We start from the raw sequence: 20042 nt of genomic DNA on the forward strand, positions 1-20042 counted from the left end.
GGAGACCATAAACAAGATGAAAAGACAACCCTCAGAATGGGAGAAAATATTTGCTAATGAAGCAACTGACAAAGGATTAATCTGCAAAATTTACAAGCAGTTCATGCAGCTCAATATCAAAAAAACAAACAACCCAATCCAAAAATGGGCAGAAGACCTAACTAGACATTTCTCCAAAGAAGATATACAGATAGCCAACAAACACATGAAAGAATGCTCAACATCACTAATCATTAGAGAAATGCAAATCAAAACTACCTCACACTGGTCAGAATGGCCATCATCAAAAAGTCTACAAATAATAAATGATGGAAAGCGTGTGGAGAAAAGGGAACCCTCCTACACTGTTGGTAGGAATGTAAATTGATACAGCCACTATGGAGAACAGTATGGAGGTTCCTTAAAAAACTAAAAATAGAGCTACCATATGACCCAGCAATCCTACTCCTTGTCATATATCTGGAGAAAAACATAATTCAAAAAGACACATGCACTCCAACGTTTATAGCAGCACTATTTACAATAGCCAAGACACTGAAAAAACCTAAGGGTCCATCGACAGAAAAATGGATAAAGAAGATGTGGTATATATATATACAATGGAATATTACTCAACCATAAAAAAGAATGAAATAATGCCATCTGCAGCAACATGGATGAACCCAGAGATTATCATACTAAGTGAAGTAAGCCAGACAGAGAAAAACAAATATCATACGATATTGCTTATATGTGGAATCTAAAAAAAGGATACAAATTAACTTATTTACAAAACAGAAATAGACTCACAGACATAGAAAACAAACTTATGGTTACCAAAGGAGAAAGAGGGACGAGGAATAAATTAGGAGTTTGGTATTAAAATATACACACTACTATATATAAAATAGATAACCAACAAGGACCTACTGTATAGCACAGGGAACTCTACTCAATATTTTGAAATATAAAAAAAAGTATATATATATATATATGTGTTGAAGTGAATCACATTACTGTACACCTGAAACTAACACAGCATTGTTAATCAACTATATTTCAAGAAAAATTTTTAAAAAACACAAGCCCCCAACTCCAGCCAACTCTTCCTTTGATTGCCTCTATATACTATGCTTGTTTGCCCACTGTGAAATAATAGAAAAATATATATATTAGTCTTTGCTCCTAGTTCCTGGTATAAAGCTCGTAAATCCCTTGGAATTTCCTGGGTGACAGGAGAGTCTTTTGTTCTAATTTGGCAATGCTTGGTGGGCCTCTAGATAGGGGTTTGTCATCAGAAAGACCAAGCCAGATTAGAAATGTGGCACTTTCAGCCTCACACCCCACCCTCCAGGAAGGGGAGAGTGCTAGAGATTGAGTTAAGGATCCATCATGCCTATGTGATGAAGCCTCCATAAAAGTCCCAGAAGTACGAGGTTCAAGAATCTTCTGAGTTGCTGAAGACATCTACATGCCAGAAGGATGGTGCACCCCAACTCCATAGGGACAGAAGCTCCTGTGCTCGGACCCTTCCAGGTGTCGTCCTGCGTATCTCTTCATCAGGCTGTTCATTTGTATCCTTTATCATATCTTTTATTATATAATAAACTGGTACACCTAAGTAAGCTTTCCCCTGAGTTCTGTGATCTGTTCTACCAAATAATTTAATACAAGGGAGGGATGTCATGGGAGAGTCTAACTTGTAGCCAAGTAGGACAGAAGTTGTGGATAACCAGGGGACCTACTATTTTTGACTGGCATCTGAATTTGAGGAGCAATCTCATGGGACTGAGTCCTTAACCTATGATATGCTAACTCCAGTTAGTATCAGAAATGAATTGAATTGTAGGACATCTAGCTGGTGTCACAGAGAATTACTTGGTGTGAAAACAATCCTACTTGCATGGTGTCAGAAGTGTTAGGAGTGTGGTAGTAGCGTGAGAGTAATGGAGAAACACACAGGAGCAGTGAGTTTCTTTATACCCTCTTTTTCCAATTATCCAATCCTAACCATTTTTAAATACAAATCCTGGAGTTACCTCCTATATGAAGTCTGTCCTGACTACCTTTGGCTGTAGGGTAAGAGTACGGAGTGGGATAGTTTCAGAGGGCTTTCCTGAGCATGAAATATAAGCTTTGCTCTTGAATCAGTGAGACAATTCTGTACCCTTGTAATTATTTTCCTTTTTATAAACGCCTGAAGCAAGTCCATGTGGGGCTCTATTACTTGCAGTCAAAAAAATTTGAATGAGATATATGGCAAGTACCACCTTTACCAATTGTCTTGTATTGTCCTCAGTACTCACTAAATGTTGAACATAGCAGAAGCACTCAAGAAACACTGAGATCTGCTCTGCCCAATGCAGTAGCCACCGACCACCTGGGCTATAGGGAATTGAAATGTGACTAGTACAAATTGAAATGTGACTTAAGTGTAAAATACACACACAATTTCAAAGGCTCAATTAAAATTATGTAAATTATCAATATACTTCTATATTGATTACATTTTGAAATAATATTTGTATATAGACAAAAAAAATTATTAAAATTGTTTTCGCCTGTTTCTTTTTACCCTTTAAATGTGTCTACTTGAAAATTTAAAACTATGCATGTGGCTCACATGACGTTACATTATATAGCACTGATTTAAAATGATTTGTCTTCTTAAATCCAGAAACATGGGAAGGAAATTTGCTATTTCCCAGAATTTTAGAATTTATAGGGAAATTTATAGTTGTATCCTGTATAATTTGAGCTATCCATACCCAGATTGTGGCATTTCAGAGAGTATTTTCTGAGAGTTTGGTCTCTTTATGTTATATACAAGATTAGATCCATTCCTTACTATGTATTCTTCTCAGATATATAATTATAATTAAGCTAATGAGCATTAGAAAACAACAGCAAAGGAAACATTATTGCTCAACTATATATGCTCTGTAGCAAATTTTTAGTGACTGAGGGTTTAAGGCAGAAGCAGGATTATTTATTCCATTCTACCTCAATCACTGAAAAGACATGTATTGAATGCAAGTCACTTTAATCTTCAGGTTCAAGAACATGTATTTCTGCTACAAGTTATTTCAAATAACGTAGTTTAGTTTTTTGAGTTTCAACATAAATAAGATGAAATAAGATCAAATTCCTGTCAGAGGGTTTAGTACGAAATGACTCAATCTCTGAACACGTTAAAAAATAAATATTTCATGAATTTCAGCTTGAAATTCATACTGTGTGCCAAAGAGAATTTATCATCAATACAAGCAGTACTTACTTGATACTCTTGCAGGTTTTTCTGCTAAAAATAAAGAAAAAAAGTCTTGCTTAACTCAGGTAAAATGCAAAGAAATTATACATCAATAGGCTATATAAATGTATCTAATATCTTTAGACTTTCTTCCTTATTGTTCAGGAGTTGGTGAAGAAATGTAACTCTATTGCCTGATAACACGGATCTTTGTAAGCTGTGACAAAGTGAGAGAGTGGCATGGACATATATACACTACCAAACGTAAAATAGCTAGCTAGTGGGAAGCAGCCGCATAGCACAGGGAGATCAGCTCGGTGCTTTGTGACCACCTAGAGGGGTGGGATAGGGAGGATGGGAGGGAGGCAGACACAAGAGGGAAGAGATATGGGGACATATGTGTATGTATAACTGATTCACTTTGTTATAAAGCAGAAACTAACACACCATTGTAAAGCAATTATACTCCAATAAAGATGTTAAAAAAAATGGATCTTTGAATAACTTAATTGCTTTTATGTGTTTCACAGCATATTTATGCTTTTTAAACACTCATTAAAATCAGCAGGATCTTTTTTAAATTGCTTTGGTTTAACTATAATTATACCTAACTCCAGTGAAATTGCTTTGTATGATGTAATTAATCTAAATATTTGCTATACAGTTTCCAAATTCCATAAAATATATTATTGAGAATTATTTTCCTTTCAAAGATGAATAAAGACAAATAACTACCCATTAGACTATAAAATATAAATCTTAAAAAGCGACATGCAAAATCAGCTTAATTTTTCATAATCATTTATTTATTAGTTTCAATGAGGGATTATAATTCTTCAAATATGTTTTTCCATTAAACTGTATGAATGTAGGACAAAGATATAAAGTGGAATGATTGTCCCAAATAGTATAGCAGACATTCTAACTTTCTGAAACAAAGAGGATTGGTAACATCTATATTCCATTAACATTAATCTCATTTAGAGGGCTAGGTTTGAAAATATAATTTTTAAGGAATCTGCATAACATGTTTTACTTTGAGACTTGTAGAGTTTCTGATATAAACCTAAGAATTACAAATTTAGAAAAGTTAGGTTAATGCCAACAGAAGGGTTTATTTTTGTGGGGGGGATACTTATGTTTTCGGTGATATTATAGCAGCACATGTATAAAATTGCAAAACAAACAAAATAATTCAGAAAAATGCTTTAGTAAAGCTAATGTTATAATTTTTCCTTTAAAAATACTAGCGTTGGCTAAAGAGACAGGAACTTAGAAAGGAATAAAATAAACATTTATTGAGATGCAATGAACCATTCGTTGAGTGAAGGAATGAATAAGAATGTGCCTGTATTCTCAACCAGCTCTAGGTTGGACTTGTGCTTTCACATGTAACAATTTTTCCCTTCTGTGTATTCATAATATGAAGATCTTAGAAATAATGGACTCACAGAATAGAGTAAGAAAGGAGTATCCATCCAATGTCCAAATCCCTAGAATCCCTTGTGCAGCCCTCTAGTCTTAGCACTAATAGACCACTTCCTTGGGGACAAAGTGGGGTACATTTTATCTTTGGGCTGCTCTGATTGGTAGAAAGCTTTCCCTTATATTTGCCACAGTGTGGTAGGATAGTGAAATGTAATTGAATGGGCTTAAGTCTTTGATGTCACATCCACTTGGAGGCAATTCCTGTCTCTATTATGTAAACACTGAGATGTTAGACTTCCCTTCATCTAGCATTAACTCGGCTTTAAACTGGGAATGATAATTGGTCCTGTACTAAGGAGGAAATTGAGCTAATAATAGGAAAGGATATAGCTACAGGTATTCAAAATAATCCATTTCTTTTCATTCTTCTGGCTAAATATCTTAAAAGGTATCAAGTTTTGCAGAAAGTTCCAATATAAAAATTGTGTTCCTGTATCTTTGTACAAATTTGATATTTCTCTTATTCTAAATGTTACCCCTTAATATTACTGATAATTGTGTCTAGATATGCCCTGCCATTGCAAGTATACATACTACAGTAAGAAACAACAGGGAACCAGTGAAAAACAAGATTCCTCCCCAACACCTGCACCCCACCCCCGGTACACACACACACTAGAGATCTATGTATTTACTATGAATGAAAATTCTTGCTCAATTATGGTATGTTTATTTAGCACTTTAAAATTTAAGGCATTTACGTTTTGTTACATTTTGGATTAATTAGATTCGCCTAAAATTTTATGACCCAGACTACATAATTCAGCTGTACTCTTATCGTTTTATGATAATATCACCAAAATAGGTCATTTTCATTTTAGGTAAAGAACATCTACCTGACATGTGCATGCTGGCATCTGCCTTCTACTACCCACTTTGCATCTACATTGAATTAATTTCAAAGACCAGTATATAAATAATAAAAATATATACATGATATTAGCTACATTTTATGTAGTCATAGATAAAATGAATCTCGGCATCTCGGCTTCCTCTTTTTACTACTCTCTCATTCTTGACTGTAGTCATGCTGTGAAAATCTTTTGCAATAAAAGAGATTTTTCTTCTGGTATGTACTCAAATATCTTATGAAGGTTTAGGTTGTTAATAGTTTCTATTTCTCCACATTTCCTAGTTTTCCACTGAAATGTAAGCTTTCTGCTAGATTTCCTACCTGTCCACTTCCTCTGCTGTTAGCAGTAGTGTATACCTGCTAGACTTCCTTGCTTTAAAAAAATTTAGTGTTAATATTAAACACCAACATAATTCAGGCACCTCCACATCAACATAGCATTTGAATCTTTACAAAGTTCAAGATTACCTTTTGTCACATTGTGTAATTGAAGACTTTCTTTTCTAGTTGGCACTGTATATAAAGAAAATGTAAATTAAAATATGAATTTTTAAAGATGTTCATAAAATTTTGGTTCACTTCATCTCTAAGCTTTAGCAACGTGAGAATAATTTAAATGTTGTAAATATTTTCTTGAGGCTTTAAAAAAAATTTCCTTTCTACTAACACCTAACAAAAATAAATGACTGTTTTGTTTGCATAAACAAAGATATAACATAATCAGTGATTTCAGGGTACTAAAATGAACTAGAGCCCATGGACAATGGGTCATTACGATTAACTGAATTTAGGTATAAACCAGAAAAAAAGTGTCGTCTTTTGTTGCTAACAATCTTTTTGGTATGGCTAAAAATGCTTTCCTCATGACTCGATAGAGTATTTCTCTGATGATTAAGGCCTTTTCAAGTTTTTTAGATAACTACATGGAAATCAGTGATTATCATATTATATTATGTAGTTTACTAAATAAATAAACCTAATGTTAAGAAAAAAAGCAACTTACAATGCAGCCTCTAACTAGCTGCTCACCAATGACCCAACACATGACTGCATACTGAAGGAGTGGCCTGCCATCCACTGCTCCTTTGACACTGCCATTACCACATAGCCAGGATTATTGACCACATTTCTTTTTTTAATCAGACCAGCAATCATCACATACATAAACAAAAGTTTTATTTAAAATTGAAATAAATTTTGACTCAAAATATTTTGACTTCAGGGCCTTTCAATCTTTTAAAAATTACCTTTTTCTTCTTTAAGATGTTTCATTTCTGCTTTTTCTATAGAGATAAAATGGTAATTAGAATCATATACATATTTATTCATAAGTCTTCCTAAGGTTTGGAATTACATATTTTGTAGTCAATATTTACAATTCAGGAGTTATATGAAAAGAACTTTATGGTGCTAGTTTAGCAATAATAGGTGGAGTTTGCTTTTAGATCTAAATTTCTGTTCCCTTTAGATATCAAATAATAATGCAATTCATACACCCGTTGCATGGGTAACACCAAAATGAGCTGCGGTTCTGACACATGCTTTAAAATCAGCATCCGTATTTTCATGAATTGCTTTTAAGTAGTATAATTTGTGTAATTACATATTTTTGAATTCCTGTGTTTTGTTTTGTTTTTGTTGTGTTTTTCTTTGGTACGTCGCGGGCCTCTCACTGTTGTGGCCTCTCCCGTTGCGGAGCACAGACTCCGGACGCTCAGGCTCAGCGGCCATGGCTCACGGGCCCAGCCGCTCCGCGGCATGTGGGATCTTCCCGGACCGGGGCACGAACCCGTGTCCCCTGCCTCGGCAGGCGGACTCTCAACCACTGTGCCACCAGGGAAGCCCAATTCCTGTGTTTTTGTCACTAATTTGATATACATGTCTTAAGACGTCTTTACCTTTACTTTCCTTTTCAGATTTTTCAATTTTCTTCTTCACTAGAGGGTAAAATAACAAGTAACCATTGGTTTATAAAACATAATTTTCTTACTCAATCTCGGAGTAAATATTTGGAGTTGAAATTTAATCCCATAAGTGAAAGGGGGTCCAGGCTCTACTTTTTCAAGATGTGAAGAGAAAGTCTCCCTCCCATGTGTGAGAACATACGTATTTTTGTTACCCTTGGTTACTTGGCTTTGTAAGGCAGAGCCCCCTCCTTTTGTTTTTGTTTTTTACATGCTTTGAAGTAAAGCTAGAGGAAGCCATGCATTTATTAATAAGTTTAAATGAGTAACAGAAAAAACTCTAAACTTTTTATTGTTATCTGTAGGAAATGGGAATTTGATCGGTGCTATGGATGCTCGGTAAATAAACTGTTGAGTAAAAAAAATGTAAGAATCACAATATATCTCTGGGCAAAATGTGGACACATACTTTTTAAAACAGAGTTTTGGTTGATGCTTTTCTTCAACTATATTTATCAGACAAGAGTAAGAAGGAAACCAATATTTAATGATGACAACAACGTATGTAGTGGGAATGTTATATATGTTATTTCATTTAATACTTATAACAAGTCTTTCGGGAAGTCATTATGCCTGGTCTAATAGATGAGGAAACTGGGAATCTGAGCTGTTAAGGTATTTTCCCAAATGTTACACAGCCAGACAGAGACTCAAATTTAAATACTGTTCCCACAAATCTATGTTACCTCCTCTTGGAAAGTAAATATTTACCTGATGCTGTTACTTCTGATGTTTCCTCTTTAGAAAAAAAAAATAGAAAAAAGGAAGAAAAATAAAAGGAAAGAATAGTTTTGTTTTTCAGTAGCAGACAACTGAACTTCATCTGCATGTATTTCCTATTAAATTCCAATAATAATGACAACAAACACATACACAAAATGGCAAATAGACATACTGGTAACTAATATTTCTGAAAACTAACTGGAATCTATTCTGGAAATAGAACCACTCTACAAATTAATCTTAAACAGTCGATTCATATATGGTAGAAAGAATCAATTTGAAGATCTTTGGGTGGTTTTCTCAATTACAATTATAAATCTCCATTACATAATTTTTTTTTTTTTTTTTTGGCAGTATGCGGGCCTCTCACTGTTGTGGCCTCTCCCATTGCGAAGCACAGGCTCCAGACGCGCAGGCTCAGCAGCCATGGCTCACGGGCCCAGCCGCTTTGCGGCATGTGGGATCTTCCCGGACCAGGGCACGAACCCGTGTCCCCTGCCTCGGCAGGCGGACTCTCAACCACTGCGCCACCAGGGAAGCCCCTCCATTACATAAATTTTTAACACGATCTGCACATGTGCATGCATGCATTTATTAAATATTTATAAAGCAACTTCATGTATAAGATGTACTGAGTGCAATGGGTGGTGTTGAGAGATGAGATTTTAAAATATCACAGAAGTAAACTCAACTCATGATGACTACAGTCAGAGTAGTGAGACAAAACATAAAAATGTTATTTGTCTTAGCCTATGATAATGTAGAACCAACCCTTCATTTTGCTCTTTTAGTAAATTCATAGAACAATTATTTTTAAAAATATAACATGGCAGGCTTTAAAAAATATAGCTTTCCTCACAAATCAGTTCAAATGATAATATTTTCTATAAAACCGATACATTTAATTATCAGTCTAATATAACTTTTTTGGAAGCTATTTTCAAAGTTCAAGGAAAACTAGTTAAAACATTTTATAAAAATGAAGATGTAAAATAATGTTTCATAAACTAAACAGTATTTGCCAATAATTATGCTGATATTTCATATTAGTATTCTAGTTTTGACTTTCAGCCCTTAATTTTTGTAATACCCTTCATATTAGTAGCAATTACACAAACTAAATATACTAGAGATTTTTGCCAACCCAAAGAAAAACTTTAGGCATAACTTCTAGATACATTCTCGATTGATATGCAAATATTTCCCCCCAGGATAATGTCTGGGTCTTAATTTAATAGTACTAAATAAACAGTTTCATTTTTATGAAATTGCATAAAATTTCATAAATTTTCAAAAATTTCATAAATTGTTGCATTCTTACTACCATTTGAAATGCCAAAATAAAACAGTGATTCTGAAATACTAAAACTACTCACCTTCAGCTTTTGAAAAAATATGAAAATAAAAAGCTAATGTGTTAAGATTAAATAACTGAAGACAAGTATTCTGTGTTCTGAACTTTTTTTTTTTTTTTTTTTTTTTGCAGTACGTGGGCCTCTCACTGTTGTGGCCTCTCCTGTTGCGGAGCGCAGGCTCAGCGGCCATGGCTCACGGGCCCAGCCGCTACGCGGCATATGGGATCTTCCCGGACCGGGGCACGAACCCGTGTCCCCCGCATCAGCAGGCGGACTCTCAACCACTGCGCCACCAGGGAAGCCCTTCTGAACGTTTTTTTAACCCAGCAGTGACAATAAGAGGAATCTCCACACTGTGTTTACTCAATAAACCCTAACAAAAAACTGACAGTACATAAAAGAGAGATGCAACCACCTTTTTTTTTTTTTTTTTTTTTTTGCACAGGTATTAGTTATGGTAACTCTGTTAATTACACAGATAATGACAACACAAGTCATTTTAGGCATTTCTTCACATACCCTGGTATAGAGTAATGTGTCTAATAGGCACTCAATAAATACATGTTCAAGGATTAATGAATACAATACACACAAATATTCTTTGTCAGTAAGAATCATTTATATAGGTAATGGTGTAATATCTATTGCATTAACGAAATACCATACTAATTTTTACTGCATGTACAATTTAAAGAAACTATAAAATTAAAATTAATTAAATAGAAAATTCTTAAAATTTTAGAATAGTACACTTACGTGGAGTTGGTTTTGGTTTGTCTAAAAAGTAAAGAAGAAAAGAGAGAAAAGAAAAGAAAAAGTCAGTGATCATTTTCTAGCTATAGCTAAAATACCAGCCCTTTATATTTCCTAATTCTGTCTGTTTGAGTTAAAATAGGAAAAGACTAAACTTACATTAAAATGAGCAGTAGGCAATGCATTTTGAGTAATTTTTAAGTCATATTGCAATGAATTCCTCAAAGAAGTTGTAAAGCTTGAAAGTATAGGGTCTTCTTGGTCTCTTCTTATCCCTGTAAAGCCTCATATTTCATTTTATGAAAAATGAATGCTCAGGATAAATCTGAACTCCTTACTGTTTCTGAATGGCATAAAAGGTATATTCTGCCATGTCTTTTCAGAATACATATTAATATTAATTAATATTAACTATTTAAACTCTTCCAATCCAGTATTTTGAATAAAGAAGCTGACTTTATAAAATCTCAGGAAAGATAAGTGAATGGTGGGTGAAAAACACAAAGCTATACTATCTAAATACATGATTTTTTTCTCCAAAATACCTTGTCTTCTGAAATTATTAACTAAAAGCATTAGTTATGCAGTTTTACACGTAAATATTCATAAAAAAACTAGACAACATTTCATCATGATTGCGAAGAATTTGAATCATCTAAAATTAGGTCAACTAATTCATTAATGGTGGGAATACAAATTAATATAATTTTTTAAAGAATTAGGGATGTCTATAAAAATTACATTGAATGTATCATTGCACTAAAAAAATTTACTAATTTTACCCCAAAGATAAATTTACAAAACTAGACAGGTAGGTATATTTTTTATTGTATATCATTAAAGAAAGCTTGTTAGATAACTTAAACATAGGTCAATCAGAAACTAGTTAAGTAAACTGTATACAACTATACAATAGAATACTATTAATGAAGAAATGCTTTATGTACTGATATAAAAAAATCTTCAAAAATACATTCTTAAATAGAAAAACCTAGGGACAAAGCTATTTATAGTATGTCATGATTTGTGTAAAAAAAGTGGGAATATATATAATTTGTATATACATATGTGTATATGTCTTTTACATATATTGCTAGAAGGAGACATTAAAAAATAACAATGATTACCTATCAGACATTTTTGGATATTTTGGGAATGAGAATTGGTAGAATAGGAAAAAAGATGAGAGGGAGGGATATTTTCACAGTTAGCCTCCTATATGCCTTAGTGTTGAACCATGTCAAGTATTATATATTTTTTAAATTGAATAATAGTTGTAAAAGTATTAAGCTATTATAGAATGGGATAACTTCTATTTTAAGCAATTAAACCAAGTAGAAATTCATGATTAGTTTTCAGTGAAATATTATATGTGCAATTTGATAGGCTATTTTACAGTATATAAACAGTGAGTCAACATTACCAGTATGATAAATGATATTAATATTGACATCAGTGAAATACTGAATATTTTGGAAGGGTCTTATGAACCATGAAGGCAAATACTATTTTGTTAATACTGCTGTATTATAATAGAATGCTTAGCAATCCATATATATTGGTTATAATATTTAGCCTTATATTAGATAAACTAGATTCTACCACAAAACCACAAGACTAAACATTACGAAGAAATAAAATGAAAGGTATTTATATGTTTTGCTTTAATTTTCAAATTTAATAAAAATAGTGAATTAGGACAGAATATAAACCAGAAAGGCAAAAACACCTGTTTTTATAGATGGAGATTCTTTTTCTTGATGTTCAGTTTTTTCTAGAGAGAGAAATCAAAATTAACTGACACTCTGTAGATTGTTTGCATAGCAAGCAATTTAGTATTTACATATTTGCAGGTGATCCTCAGCATGCCTCCAAAGTCATTTGCATGTAACTTGGAATACAGAAAACATATTGCCATAGAAACACATCATAAACAAGGTCAGGTTCATTCTCAGGACATCCTGTAAGATACTTCGAAGGCGCTAGCCCTCTTAGGGCCATGTGGTGTAAGAAGAAGATAGAATATGACAAAAAGGAGAATAATAATAAGAGGATTTTTCTTTCTTTGCTGAAGGTTGAATCATTCTTTGAGGGTATTTCAAACCAGATGACATTTGCCTTTGGCATTTTACAAGCTCCCTTTTTACCTCTCTGACTCCTACTTCCTTTCTTGCCACATCAGAAGCAATTTGGTGCTGGTCAGAAGCAATTTGGTGCTAGTCATTGGTTTCTTGTTGAAAATGTAACCTAGACTTGCCTTATTCCAGAAAGTGCAACACTTTGTATTTTCATTTTTCTGGAACACCCTCTCTTTTCAGGTTCAGTTAGAACTCTCACAGATGAATCTCAAGTAAATCAAGGACATGACAGCTGTAATCAAAATGTAGAATTGATATTCTTCTCAGCCCTTTGAAAAATATTTGAATTAAAGTACATTTTAGATCTCTCTCTTTCACCAAAAGTGGAATTTCAAATAAAGCTATGTAGGGTAGGATATTTTGAACGGAATTGAGAAGATTTGGAAATATAGCAGATCACTGCCAAGTGTTAGTTCTTACTAATCACTTCCAGATTTAGTCCTCCTGAACTGTTCTGGTTTACCTGTCCTTTCCTTCCCTCATCCTGAATTTGGAGATTCTCTGAAATCACTACTATTTCCTCCCCATCATCTTGCATCAACAATGAAGTAAGTGGGGAGATGTGGGACCTATGTTGTCATAAGGTTTAATTGGATATTTGTAAATTAGGGATTGATAGCATTCAAGAATGAACTTCCATGAACTTAAGTTGTATAAATTTTAGTGTTAAATAAGCATGCACAATAAAAGAAGCCAATATTCAAGTTATTAAACTGTCATAATAACACTGCAAAAGTATAATAAATTAAAGTAAAAATAATATAAAATATATATTCAAAATACATGCAATAGGTTCTGGGAGGTGATTATGTTCTTTTTGGGCTCCTTATATTTTGCCGTATCTCCTGAATCACTAATATGACCTCCTAACTGGTCTCACCAAATTCATCTTTGGACCTTGTCAATTCATTTTTCATACATGAACCAGAGAATATTTGACAAAAGCCACTCATATCTTCATCCAAGCCTCTGTTTCACACATATATGTATGAACCAATATCACAATTTTGACACAATTTTGGACATATTTACTACCTGTGACAATGGGCAAATATTCACACTTTTCTGAGCCCAATAGTCACCTTTTAAACTCTACACCAGTAACATCTGTATGACTCCTGACCAATAAAATGGACAACCTTTAAAATCTATACTCATGAGGAAATTCCATGATTTTAATAAACAAATGGCAAATGTTTATAATTCATAAAATTATGAATAACATTAATACCAAAAACTAACTACCATATAATTAATGCTGCTTATAGGAAACAGATTAAAAACAGTATGTGGTTCATAACACCAAAAATTGTATATCATTTCATTTTCCTTTGTTATTCATTATGTATGTTTAAAAGATTGCCCATTTACCCTAACTTCTTAGTGTTATTTTATAGCCTGTATGGACTCATTCTTTTAGTATTAATAATAGTGATACAACGTCCAAAGATTTCTTCTGTATAATTATACTGAATTATTAATTAGTAGTGAAAGATAAAGATGTTAAATCAAAGCTGCAGCAATAACGTTAATTTATCACCTATAGAGGTACTTTAGCCTTGGGCAATGCTAAAAATAACAATTGGGGAAAAAAACCGAGCAAATTGTTAAAGTTAAAATGGCCAAGCGATACTTTCCAGATTTTATTTTCATCTCTTACTTGTTGGTTTGGGTTTGACTGTGGAGAATGAAAGAAAGCAAATGACATATGATGAATACAAACCATGGGAAAAAATAACTCTTTAGCATTTGTATTTATTCCTTCTTCATTTTAAGTTCTCATCTTATCTTAAGCTTAATCCATTCTCTCTGAACACTATTATTTCACTGTCAGCAAATACATTAAACATACTGCTTATTGAAAAACTAAGATGCACAAAATTTTATGTAAAATTTGAAACAATCTATATATTTGGGACACAAATACATTGGGCTAGTTTCTTCATAATCTTCAAATACCCATATAACTAAGTGAGATGCTTAACACTTTAGGGTGAAAATTAGAGGAATGTTAACTAAAATTATGAGCTAAGGCAATGACTGGAATAGAGTACAATGGTTGTATGGGGTAATGTGAAAATAGGGTTTCTTTCTCATGAAATACAGTCTATAATTTCTATAAATAATTAGTTATCTCCTGAAATCTATTATATTTTCCTCTGAGAACTGTATTCAAATCCCGATTATCATGACTATCTCAGTTAAAAGAAAGAAATTATTTCGCAGGCCTTTTCCTTTGGAATTATTTTTAGTAAGAAATGGGACTCCATTCATGGCGGAGGTAGGTAGGATTTCCATCTTGGGATCGAAGGGAGGAGATACAGTGTTTCAAGATGTCAGTTGAGATGGAGACTTAATTTTGTTCATCGTTCTAGGAAAGAACTTCAGAATTTCAAGAGTGTGTACACTCCTTTTTTTTTTCTCACATGAAATGATGGTTTGATATTTTTGCTTTGATATTATATGTTCTATTGATCATTCTTCAAGGCAGATTTTTAAAAGTTACACAATCATATAAGTCTCTGCGGAGCTCTCGTGAATGGAAATTATTCCATCTATACATGAACAGCAGACGGTTTCAAATTTCTGTGATTTTAAAATTTGAGGAAATGTGTTTTGAAAATGAGATTAAACACCTAAAAATAGTACATGATAATCAATGCATGACATAAATTTCCTTGTGAATTATCTGTAAGCTTAGGTCAATCACACTTAAAAAACTAAAGTATGTCACTCTAGTTTTCCACTGTTAATTTTGATTGAGTATAACTTTTAGTTATTTACAAGAATCAAGAATCTTAGAATTTATGGCACTAAGACTGCACATACTTCAGTAAAGATGTGTGTGTCTGTGTTTGTGCACATGTGGGTGTGTGCCAACATAACATAAAACAGATACATAGAAGAAAAATCTAAAATAGCTCATTTACCTGTTTTTTCTATTGTGATAACTTTTGCCTGCTTGATAACTTTTTCATCTGTGATAAGAAAAAATATTAACACAAGTGGAAATTTTAAATGTATCAGTACAAAACAGTGACACATTTCAACCTTGATATTTTGTATTTTCTTTGAAATAACACCAATACTGAGACAAACTTAGCTGTTTTCCCAATAAAACAGCAAGTGATATCTTTTATTCAAATTGGATGGAAGCAAAAAAAAAAATTTGTCCAGCTGCATATGTCCTTTGCAGCTTTCTTGCCATAAAGGTTTTCCTAAGTCAAATGGTCCCCTAACCCCTAACCAAAGTATATTCTATCCTTTGCCTTCACTGTATTTCAGTGTATTTATCTACACTGAAGTACACATAAAACATGTATTCCCTTTTCATTATTGAATAAGAATAGGAAGAAACAATTTTTTATCTTTCTTGAGCAAGATACCTCCCTGAGAACCCAGGATTAGCCTGGGAACCCAAGTTTTTATGTTGCAAAGCTGGGGAAGGGCAACGGTGGTGCGTTTATGGGATGTCTTCTGTGCTGTATGTTTTTGTAGACATAGTCAAATAGATTTGGGTCAAAGCAGAGGGATTAGTAAAATGATTCTATATAAAATTAAACTTTTCAAGTATTCAGCAGTGAGAATGAATCAGTTAGTCAAATATCCTGATTAGAAAGTTTCACTGGGAAACAGAATTTAGAGTATGAATGTGATCACTGAAATAAAAGAAAGATGTGGCTAGAGGGCAATGCCTTTGTTATACACTCAGAGACTAAACTCTCTCCTTCTCTCAGTATCTCACCTCAAAAATGGTTGCTATTTAGCACAGAAAAGAAAGTAACGGGGTTTACTATTCATTATATCAGGAGGTTCTAAAAGTTGTTTCTAAAGTTTTGCTTATGTCTATACAGACTGCTTTTCTCACCTCCCCATAGTCTGCTTCCGCTTTATTTATTTCTATGGTTTCTGTTGTTGGTGTCTCATACTCTTTAAAGCGTAAACAAGTAAAATCAAACTGACTCAAATCCATTGAAAACAGATTGTATAAAGTAAAATTTTAAAAATATAAGCAAAAAGTTTCCTAAGATACGTTTAAAGAAAGTATGCTTTTACCTTTGTAAAGATTCTGGCCTAACTATATTCACAACATCAGGGAAACAATAAAGGACAATATTCTACAGAATAACTGAGGCTTGACACAACTTCAAATTTAAATTCATATTTAATTGGTTTAAATTAAAATTTAAATAAAGTTTCTATTCTTAAATAAAAACTAATTATTAAGCTAGTCTTGGTAATTTCTCTATTTCTCCTTATGGGCAAAGCCCATTGGCTTACCTCTACTTTCTACAAAATGTAGTACCAAGAATAAGAAGATGAAGGAAAGAAGGAAGGATGAAGGGAAGCAGGAGGAAATATTGATTTCCTTTTCTTGGGATTTTTGGAATTCAAGATGATCATGTTTGAACGAGCCATTCTGAATTATAAGTTTTCTAGTGATGTCTTGCCCCAAACAGAACAAAACAAAACGAAATATAGAGACCATTCATCTGAATGCTGGCAAAGATGGTCTTTGTGCTAAGCTAAGTCTGATGGGAAGGGATCACGAGCTATGTAGTTATATCTGGCAGGTCAAGTTCTCAGCATGAACTATTAACCATCCCTAATAACTTTAGATTTGACTCTAAGCTCATCATCCTGTTAAAACTAGAACACTGAGAGACAATTTGATACTACTGTACAAATAACACCTGCAAAATACCTGGTTTACCATGAGAAACAGTCTTTTCTTGTTCTGAAAATAATAAAAAGAAAATCTTTTCAGATATTTAGAAGCTTTATAAATTAACATATGGCGAATTTTCTCTGTGACTGTGGTCCAGTGATTTGTTTAGTAGAAAAAAACTGACAGATTTTAACAAATGTGTCCATGGAGAAAAACTGTTCCTTAATTTTCATGTCATTTCATGTAGTTTAAATAAAAAACTTAAAGGTTTTGGTTGCGTGAAAACAATATACAAAGAATTCTTATTTACATTTAAGCACCTATAATTTCCAAAGCATAGGCTGTAATAAAGTATAAATACTGAGGTATAGATTGCAAATATGTATTATTAAAGATATTTAAGTTTTTTGTAAAAATTCTGTATCAACTTTATAGATAAAATTAAGATACATACTGTGTATTTGAGCTTTTTCAGATGAAGCTAGAAAATAAACATTCATAATTATAAAAATTTCAATTAAATCACCTGCAAAATTGTAGTATTTAATAATAATAAATGAAAGTTTTAAATATTACTAGGCCTAAATAGAAGTTTTAAATGGTATTGGGTTTCTGATTAAAAAAAAAAAAGAGGTAAAATGCAAAGTGTTCATATCTGGTAACACATACTCATCTGCAGCAAATAAATGTACTCGGGAAAATAAATAATAAGATAGTAGTTAGGCATTTTTAAGCCTTGATACATTAAAAAGATACATTATTTACAAGAAAAACTAGACTCAAGCTTATGATCAGTTGTCAGGTAAGCTCTGGTAAGAATTAAAGGAATAAGATAGTATTGTATATACATCTAGACTTGGATTCTTTTTTAAATTTTTTTTTGCGGTACGCGGGCCTCTCAGTGCTGGGGCCCCTCCCGTTGCGGAGCACAGGCTCCGGACGCGCAGGCTCAGCGGCCATGGCTCACGGGCCCAGCCACTCCGCGGCATGTGGGATCTTCCCGGACCGGGGCATGAACCCGCGTCCCCCGCATCGGCAGGCGGACTCTCAACCACTGCGCCACCAGGGAAGCCCTAGACTTGGATTCTTGAATTTGTTTTTATTTAAGAATCCTGCTACCTAATTTTTTTTTTTTCTCCGTACGCAGGCCTCTCACCGTTGTGGCCTCTCCTGCCGCGGAGCACAGGCTCCGAACGCGCAGGCTCAGCGGCCATGGCTCACGGGCCCAGCCGCTCTGCGGCATGTGGGATCCTCCCGGACCGGGGCACGAACCCGTGACCCCTGCATTGGCAGGCAGACTCTCAACCACTGCGCCACCAGGGAAGCCCTACATAATTTTTTATAATGAAGAAATAGCATCCATAGAGCCTGAGAGTTTTGTTGACTTGCCTCAGGTGAGTAATTAGATGGTACCAGAACTAGGACTTACACATTAAATAGCAGAGTAAACTTGGAAAGATTGCCCTTATTTTAGATCAATGTTGCCTCTTAATAAAATGATTGTTAGTCTAGGACAATCTCCTAGTGATATCACCCAGGGTTTTGAGTAAACCAGACTTGGACACAATTCTAGCTCCAATATTTATTAACGTGAAAATCTTGGAAAAATAACTTTCTAAACTTTGTCTATTGAACTGTTTCCACAGATATGAAACATGGGTAATAATTGTCATGTTGCATGTCTCTCCTAGTGATGGGATGAAAATGGAATCTTATGCTTATTCCTCAGCTCTAGCAGATGCTTGGTAAGTTCTTGTCCTCTTTCCCTTCAAATCTCAGTAGCCTATGATTTCATGATTTTATAACTCTGGTGTGTTATCAGAAATAAACTCACAGATTAAACATGATTATACTAGGCTTTGAAGAACTCCAAGAAATGTCTCCTGAAACCTGGAATCTCTGCTGAGGTTCCCTTAAAGCCATATTCCAGATGTTTTTGCCTATGGAATATCCCCATTCTCACCTAATCCAGTAGTGTGAAACCATATTGAGCAATGGAGTAGGGAAAATAATGAGGATTTGGGAGACTCTGTGTAACTCCCCATTGGTGGGTAGTAAGCCTTTTTTAGTACTAAACTAACAGCAACATTAGCTCTGTAACTAAGAATAAAAATATTGTTACCTGGTTTTGCTTCCTTTTTAACTTGTGACTCTGAAGGGGAAAACAAAAGATAGAAATTTTTAAATCTGAAAAAATAAACTACAGCACAAATTCATTTTTGGACACTATTTTATTTCATTTACCATAATTTGAAAAAGCAGAATTTTAGTAAAAATTATTTTAGTTTCCTACTGGCTTGTCAGTACTGGACTATTGAACACACAGTAGTTAAAATCATGATATGTACTTGTCTGTCACTAAGTTATTGCTACTGCTAATGGATTTCAACCTGAATTTTCTGTTTTCTCAAGATTATTGTTGTGGAGAATAGTCCTAATGTCCACATAAGATAAATGACTTGATGATAGGAGTTGGAAGAGTTTTTCTTAAATATATGTAATTGTGATTCAGAAATTTAGACCGTGTTATGGCTTGAATTGTGTGCCACAAAAAAATATTTGAAGCCCTAATAGAAAATAACTCAGAATGTGACCTTATTTGGAAATAGGATTATTTGCAGATGTGATTAGTTAAGGTAAAATGAGGCCACGCTGGAGTAGGGTGGGCCCTTAATCCAATCTGACTGGTGTCCTTATAAGAAGAAGAAAAAAGACACAGATAGAGACACACCAGAGCAGATGGCTGTGTAATGATGGAGGCAGAGATTGGAGTGAGCCAACTACAGGCCAAGGAACACCAAGGACTGCTGACAAACACCAGAAGCTAGAAGAGATAAGGAAACATTGTCCTCTACAGGTTTCAAAGGGAG

At 33.8% G+C, this 20042-nt stretch overlaps 1 protein-coding gene across 2 annotated transcripts in view; it reads right to left on the reverse strand.

The window, feature by feature from the left end:
* The window catches only part of TRDN (triadin), a 495585-nt gene that overhangs the window by 26046 nt on the left and 449497 nt on the right, over positions 1 to 20042 (reverse strand). For both annotated transcript variants that reach the window (XM_060283977.1, XM_060283978.1), the window contains 11 exons: positions 19295 to 19324; positions 17627 to 17653; positions 17209 to 17241; positions 15434 to 15481; positions 12095 to 12139; positions 10369 to 10389; positions 8246 to 8272; positions 7469 to 7507; positions 6818 to 6853; positions 6039 to 6083; positions 3257 to 3280 (listed from right to left, as the gene is read on the reverse strand). In XM_060283977.1, the coding sequence (XP_060139960.1) occupies positions 3257 to 3280; positions 6039 to 6083; positions 6818 to 6853; positions 7469 to 7507; positions 8246 to 8272; positions 10369 to 10389; positions 12095 to 12139; positions 15434 to 15481; positions 17209 to 17241; positions 17627 to 17653; positions 19295 to 19324 (375 nt within the window). The remainder of the gene's footprint in view (positions 1 to 3256; positions 3281 to 6038; positions 6084 to 6817; positions 6854 to 7468; positions 7508 to 8245; positions 8273 to 10368; positions 10390 to 12094; positions 12140 to 15433; positions 15482 to 17208; positions 17242 to 17626; positions 17654 to 19294; positions 19325 to 20042) is intronic.

Source organism: Globicephala melas, chromosome 14, assembly GCF_963455315.2.
Source record: "Globicephala melas chromosome 14, mGloMel1.2, whole genome shotgun sequence".
Classification (NCBI taxonomy): Eukaryota; Metazoa; Chordata; class Mammalia; order Artiodactyla; family Delphinidae; genus Globicephala; species Globicephala melas.